General features: G+C 45.3%; 1 protein-coding gene across 3 annotated transcripts; it reads right to left on the bottom strand.

Moving 5' to 3' along the window:
* Positions 1–967: 967 nt before the first annotated feature.
* Positions 968–7,521, bottom strand: LOC6543708 (neurotrophin 1). Of its 3 annotated transcripts, XM_015157808.2 has the most exons (7): positions 7,125–7,521; positions 4,469–4,974; positions 3,452–4,359; positions 3,096–3,227; positions 2,839–2,985; positions 2,198–2,771; positions 968–2,106 (listed from the first exon to the last, which is right to left on the bottom strand). In XM_015157808.2, the coding sequence occupies exons 2-7, from the start codon at positions 4,922–4,924 to the stop codon at positions 1,660–1,662; spliced, it is 2,664 nt and encodes an 887-aa protein (XP_015013294.1). In that variant the 5' UTR covers positions 4,925–4,974; positions 7,125–7,521; the 3' UTR covers positions 968–1,659. The 3 variants fall into 3 exon arrangements, with proteins under 3 accessions (XP_015013294.1, XP_015013295.1, XP_015013293.1); XM_015157809.2 differs by having other exon boundaries at positions 968–2,771; XM_015157807.2 differs by having other exon boundaries at positions 968–2,771; positions 7,424–7,517.

Genomic DNA, 7,521 nt, shown 5'->3' on the forward strand with positions numbered 1-7,521 from the left:
AGTTGCAACGTTCAACGTCCAATGTTATAACTGGTCAAAGTCGGAGCGCAAGCCTTGTTTCGCTTTAGAAACCCACTTTGCATACGCCACAACGGTGGTTGGGCACATTACTACTTTCTGGTTGCTGTGCAGAAACAAGTTTCTGTCGTTAAATCAGTTTTCGATCGTGTGGGTAAGTGTTTTTATTTTCGCAGTCTCGAATCTCATTAGTGCCCGCCACTTGACCCTCAACTTGAACTTCGCCGAAAGCCACTGATATGGTATTTGTGTCATTTGGGCGAAAGGCAAATTACAATAATATTGTAATTCCGCGGAGAATTAATTTATGCACTGGCCATTTAATTTGGGTGTTTCAAAGATATGGGGAATAATGCGGTCTTCAGATCGGAATGATTTATGCAGAATTTAGTATTCTATGGGAATATCCAATCGGAATAACAAATATATTCAAGAGATTTTTTGTGCGTGTAAAATATAATATTTTTGTTTTTGGTTGTCATTTTTATAAATTCGTCGACTCTCTTAGGCGTTGTTATAATTAAGTTTTAAATTAAATATTCATTGCAAATAAAAAATACAAGTTTGAACAATTGTTTTAAAAGGCTTAAGCTACAAACTATTTACTATTAATCAAAATGTATATATTAGTCTCGTTTAAAATTGAATAGCGCCATACTTTTCATTGAATTTTAAGCGGTTTATAATAGCTGTGTACTTGAATTTATTGCAGGATTATATTACCAATAAAATGAAACAGCTCTTTTAATGGCAATGCAGTTGCGCATACCTGTATTTGTTAACATAAGTCAGCATTTTAAAGTGCGCCTAAAAGATGCTTTAATAGTTTTTCTGTTAGCCAATTCAGAGTTAACAGAAGTACAGTGGGCGTATTATGAAATTCCACACATTTCCCAAACGCAAAAAATTGTATAACCTTTATAGCCCAACTTCAAACACATGTTCAGATTTCAATAAATTATATTTATTGCTAGAACTCTTGCGACAAGTCAACCAAGCTTTTGACCAATTGAACCTCCCCCAAAAACGAGGTCACATCCTAAACTTTGCACTACACACTACGAAATAAATAAATAAATAAACATAGTTGGTTAAACATTAGAGTGGGTTTGGGGTAAATGGGGTTGAGATTAGGAGCCAGGTAGGCAAGCTACAAGATTAGGCTCCTGGCGAGAACGGCAGAGACTACGAGCTAAGGCATCGGCGTTAATACGTTAGATTTCGGGGATTTGAGGACTTCGATTTTGATGGACTCATGCGACTTAAGCTACTCCACAACCATGGGCAGCCAGGCGTTATCGCTGGCGAAACCAGCACCACCACCCACAGCACCTGCACCACCCACGCCACCGCTATGTGGACGGTAACCCATACGCCGCTCGTGCGTTTTGGGCACCGGAATCGGATGTTGGTACACTCCAGTGATGCTCTCCATACCCAAGCCCATGCCATTCTGTTGAGATGTGGGGGAATTCTGCGGGAATATGCGCTGCTCCACTATGCGGGATTCTTCTGCCATGGAACTGACTGTAACCGCCTCCGCCTTGCGATTCTTCTCGAAGAAATCGATAATGGGATGGTAGTTGTAGTTGATCCTCTTGCCCGACATCTCGCTGCCACCACCGCTGGGGAAGATCGAGCTCACTGGATAGACTGCCGACGGTTGTGGTAGTGCCGTCGACTGATCCCGCTCCCACTGAGTGGTGCGCTCGGTCGAAAGGGACGGCGGTGACCCGGTAACCACTGCTGTGTTGGTCGTCGTGGTGGCTGGTGGTGCATAGAAGCGGGGTCGCGACTTGCTGCCACCTTGCCGGTTGACTGCTGAAGATGGTAGTGCGGCTGTTGGTGGTGCGACTGATGGTGCGATGGCACCTGCTTGATGGGCATGGGCGGCATGGGCAGGGGCAGCAGTGGAGAGGCCGGAACTGGCGCTGAAACCGGAGACAAAGCCGGATCCCGGGCCAAGAGCAGCTGTTCCCTTTCGGGCTGGTTGACTTGTGGTCTGTGGAAATCGTAGGCGGACGGCAGCTCCTCCTGCGGACGATGATACTGGAGATGATGATGCTGCTGATGTTGTGGTGGTGGGGGCTGTGTGGGTGGAGGCATAAATACGCTTGCGATTCAGCGGGATACGCGGCTTCTCTGCACCGCCGTTTGGTGGGCCAGCGAATAGGTTTACCTCTTGGTCCGAGTGCGTCTCGCTTGGCGCCAAATCCAAGTCCAGACGCGCCTCTGAATGCTGCGGCCGCCGGCGGCTCACATGGCTGTAATACTTCTTGGAACTGGAACTGGAGCTCTTGAATCCGCCATAGCGATCATCCTCATCATCAGGGGGACTGAGATACGGACCCACACTGGTGCTAATACCAGGCAGCTTTACGCGCACCTTGTTACTGCTGGAATACAGCTCATTGGTCTCCCGATTGTTGAAATAGGGATATCGAAGGCCCAGTTCGTCCTCTTCGCTATCTTCGGCATAGTCCAGATCCTCCTCGTTTATGGTACTGTACCCATTAGGATTCGAATTTATGATAGGGGATTGGGGAGAGTAATCTTTCGCTTGAATGGAGGAGAGCGGCGGAAACTGCTGCCGATAACCATCCACTTGGCAGGAGCAACAGGTGGGCACCTTGAAAATATCCACATGGAGACCACGCACTTTGTCCCAACTTAGCAGACGATGATAGTTGTACACCTGCGAGCAGTGGGAACGGTAAGTCTGCGCCAAGTAGGAACAGCCCTCGCCGGGATTACTGTTTAAAAATGCATTGATTACAACTTAATGCCGTGTTGTTCAAGTGAAAAATTATTTTCACCCACCTGCACTTTTCCAATCTTAAGGTTTGCGTGTGCTGACCAGTGTTTACTATGTACTTCCATTCTCCTGAAGCGGATTTGGCCTTCTGGGGTCGTGCGTAACGTACCACGCTCTGGCACATGCCACCTGCGCTGCCTTCGTCTTCTCGCCTTTAATGGGAATCAAGATAAAATTAAAATATTTTGGGCAATGCAATTAATAGTAACACCAATTGATCAACAATAAATAAATAAAGGAAGGATCCGCTTATTGCACTTACCTCTTTTTGCTGAGGCCAAAGTCGTCAAAGTCATCGCTAAACTCCAGATTGTTATTGGGCTTATCGTAGAACTCGGCCAGAAGGGCGGACATGGCGCTCTTGTGACGCCTAATGCTGCCCATGATCTGTTCACTAAGATTTCAAAATAATATATGCAGTTTCCAACTGTATGCTTGTTTTAACAACTCTAACCGAAACCAATAACTAAGCATAGGTGCAAGGGAAAGTTGGGCAAGTGAGTTTCATAAATTAATGTTTTATTAAGGCTAAAATTCGTACTAAACTAGAGCTAAGGACTATGGACCGGAACCAGGACCCTGGGAGAACCGCTCACCAACTAGCTACGGGGATCTTACAGCGGATAGTCGTCGGCACGGATGCACATGTTGTTGGTGAATCGTTCGCATTTCTTGTGGGGTGGTGCAACCACGGGCTTATGGGAACTGGCGGCGGTCTTAGGTCTTCCCCTCAAAGAAGAAGTGACTCTCTTTCGTTTGATGTGTGCTCCTGATTTTAGACCATGCAGTGGTCTTTTTCCCAGTCGGTAACGGGGTCCAGCGATGAGTTCCTCTGGACTTGGTAGAGGTTCCTCAGTTTCCTCGGCGCTGCTTTTTTGCAGGTCTAATCGCTCATCAGCGTTCAGGGGGATTTCGGTGCCATTAAGGCCAGCAAAAGCCAGGTCCTCCACCTCTGAGTATGACTGGCCATCGTTGGAGGAAGCCATCATCTCCTCCTCCTCCTGGCTACTTGGCTGTTGAAAAGCTGTGGTATTCAGCTTGATGGTACGTCCAGCAATGCCACCCAAAAGTTGCTGCTCGGTCACAGAAGCAGGCACGGATCGGGTCAATTTGTGTACAAACTCGTTTGCCGATCGCCGAACTCTTTGTCCATGGTTTTCTGGTTTAAAAGTCTTGGTTTTGTTATCATGAAGATCACCCGTCAGAGCCTCATTGATCATCTGAGGATCAAGCACTTCTGACCCCATATCATCAAAGAAGTCCTCCAGAGATTCAGATTGCTCGTCCTGAGTAGAAACTTTCTTTGGCTCCACTTGCACGGTAATGGTGCCCACTTGGTCATCCTGTTGGGACTCTTCTGGAGTCAAATCATCTTCACGACGACTGATGGGAGTATGAAAAAGAGCAGCTGAAGCCAAATCAGAACCCAGATTGATGTACTTGCGGGTAGAGCTCTTAATGAGATTTGCGATGTCGAACACTATGGGCAAAAGCAGCTTTTTATCATTGCCAAACATCATACGGACCTGATTAGATTAGAAAACTTGTTAGCATGTTATAGATATTAAATGTGTAAAAAATTTACCTATTTGTTAATTATTGATTTTAGAAAATAGAAATGGTTCTGAAACTCACCTGTTCAAACTTAAGTTCGTGCCCCTTTTTTGCATTCATCTGCGCCGAGATCAAAGCTGAAAGAGCCAGTCGCTGTTGAGAAGATAACACTCTTAAAATGGGCAGTACTTCGGCGAACTTCTGGCGCAATGCCTCATCCGACAAGGCTTTGGCCAGAGCGTTTCTTAAAACCCTTTCTCGCCAGTCAAAAGGTGGTAATTGTTTCTCCGGCTCCGGCTCATCCAGATCGACGCTGAAGTCCAGCATATTGGACTCCAACTTCTTTTCGGCCTGCTCTGCCCTTTTTGCCTCCTCCGGATCAACCAGTTGCCAGTCCTCCGTAGCAGCATCATTTGAATCCGCGAAATCAAAGTCCATCAGCTCATCGTCGGCGGAGTTCCCACTGACCAGATCCAAATAGAGCACACAATAGAGCAGGGCCCAGAAAAGGCAGCCAAAGGCGCGCCCAGCTTTCATTTTTACTCTGGCTTTATTTTCTTGGCTTTGTTTTTAATTGCAGCAGCCGTCTGCAAATGACAAAAGGCAAAGGAAAGTTACAGCAAGGGGGCGGTCACTGGGGGTTATTAAGTTGGCTTAAATTTTCCGAAATAACAGACGAAACAATGATGTCTTGTTAATTGTTTATTTATGACTAGAGCGCACCCCAGTCGCCACTCGCACGCTTTCAAAAAAACAGTTTACGGCTTATTCTTAGACGTATTCAATTTGGCTTGGCAAATTCAAAACCATTCATATTTTTGGCTTTCCATCGAAAGAAAGAGTCATTAACATTAGCGTAAACTATTACGACTGTGCAGCAAAAGACATAATAGTAATCTTGGCCAGGCTATTACAGCAGCACAGTCTTCTCCGGCTTTAGGTAATCGCACTCAGCCATCGGCGTCGTCATCATGATATTCACTGTCATCTCAGTTGACTGCCCAACAAGGCGTGAAGCACCGAAGCTGCTCTGGTTGTTGCTATTTTAACCATTTTAATAGGTACTTTCGCGCACGGGGTTATGACTTCTGGCTAAACTGGCCGTTTTGCGGTAACAAGACAAGCCATCCAAAGGTCGGGTGATTGATTTGACTGCGCTTTGACTGCCTACCATCATGATGAAGACATTTGTCAGGCTAAAAGAGCTCTTCCTCTATGAACTTGGTTTTCTCTTCTTGTCTATGCAAATGTTTCAGCACAAAGGAAAGTCTTTCTTTCATTTTGTTCGTTATTTATTTAGTTGGCTACCCCAAGGAGCCAACAAATCTGAATGCCAACAACACCCAAGCCAGGAAAACTCCTCCGAGGCAATGCCTATACCAGCTGCATCGATGTTTTGACCTTTTGTGCAGATGAAAAGTGAAAATTTGGCTGCAGCGGCGGCAAACAGTTGACAGTTTAGAAAAGGCAGCCAAGGCCAGCATGAAGACTTATGGCGGACGTGGGCTGGAGGGGATTGGCCAGCGATTCAAGTCTCTTCGGGCACCCAAGGCAAGGCAAGGCAAATAATTGAATGAAATGATGCGCACAGTTCGCGATGCACGAACGTGAGGATGCTGCCGTTGTCATGATGCTGGCAGGCTCGATGTCTTTAATTTATCTCGCACACCTGCGCACAGGAGACCCCGCTAATGGATGCTACGGAAGGGGGAAGGTGGCTGCGCTTCTGGTTTTTGTGTGGCCTTTGCATATATGTATGTATAGATACTTTTTTGACGCTGGGAAAGCGGCATAGTACGATAAATCAAATTAAGCCAATAAGTCGCAGTCGTTTCCCATATATGCCAACCATTATTTCGGTTCCCAGGCATCCCAGTAATTTCGCGTGGGTGCCATTTGCAAGAAAGTAAATACAAATTACAGATGAAAATGGGAATGGGAATGGGTTGCATTTGAAGATGCTGCACTCTGGTTGCATGCGATTTCTCGGCAAATTCTTTGGCCACTTTAATTAACTTGTAATTTGCGTGCGTTGCGCAGAAAACGAAACGGGGCCAGTCAAAAAACAAAAAAGCAAATAAAACAAACGAGACGAATTGAAGAAAACAAATTAAAGCGCTGCAAATGAGAGGAGAAACATCTGAAAGCGAAGCGCAAACCAAGAAAGTCGTACTGACAATCTCCGCAGAATCCTACTAAGCAGACTAAGCAGCCTCAGAAGCAACTAGGTGCTAACCGACTAACCTAGTAAGCGAACCCGCTGAACCACTAACCACCAAGAGCTGTCGAGCTCTGTTGGACAGATCGGTGATCAATATCATCATCGCCTAGGTTTGGCCACCCGAACTGACATATAAATTCCAAACCAATTTACCGGGCCCTAAACGAAAGACTTAAGACACAAACTTGACGACCACCTAAAAGCGGCAACTCATATCAATAAACGAACACACACGCACACCTTTAACAGCGCTGACTGACACAATTTCCTCGAGCGTAAAGAATAAAAAGAATTCAAATTTTTGTGCGTCGTTGTTATTATTGTTGTTGTGTGTAAGCGCTTTTTTATTTTCGTTCATTTAGAAAGTTGTTTCCATTTCACATATTTGGCTAAAATACACTCACAAATGAAATGGTATTTTAAAATTCCAATTTCGATTTTGTTTCTTATTCTCCGCTTTGCGCGCTAGTTTTTTATGATTAATTTATAAAGCTAAAGCAGAGCTTAAGAAATCACCTCAGATCAGCTTGTCTTCAGTCCACTGTTCTTTTTTGTTCAAGCCTCTCCCTTCTCCAATCTGCTGAGCTTCGATATTTAGTTTGGATCACTGTTTATTTCCTGTTGCGGCGCAAGAACCGAGTTTCCATTCCACTCCACTTTAAGCAGATAATTTTCACTTTTTATAGGCTCTTTGGCAGCAGCCTTCGCTGATTTTCAGCTATCTGTATGCTGATTTTCACACTTTTCACACGCGCCTTAATTAACAGAAATTTCTACTTTGCCACACTTCTTAACGCTGGTCGCTTGGCATTCACCTTCGTTTTGCTTTTGAGCCAGCTTTTTATTTTCCGCCTGCTACGTCTGAACGCTTTCAACACTCGCCGCAGACTGTTTTGCTGCCTCAACTGCTGCT

The sequence above is a fragment of the Drosophila erecta genome, unplaced genomic scaffold, assembly GCF_003286155.1.
Source record: "Drosophila erecta strain 14021-0224.00,06,07 unplaced genomic scaffold, DereRS2 tig00000021-arrow-pilon, whole genome shotgun sequence".
Taxonomy (NCBI): Eukaryota; Metazoa; Arthropoda; class Insecta; order Diptera; family Drosophilidae; genus Drosophila; species Drosophila erecta.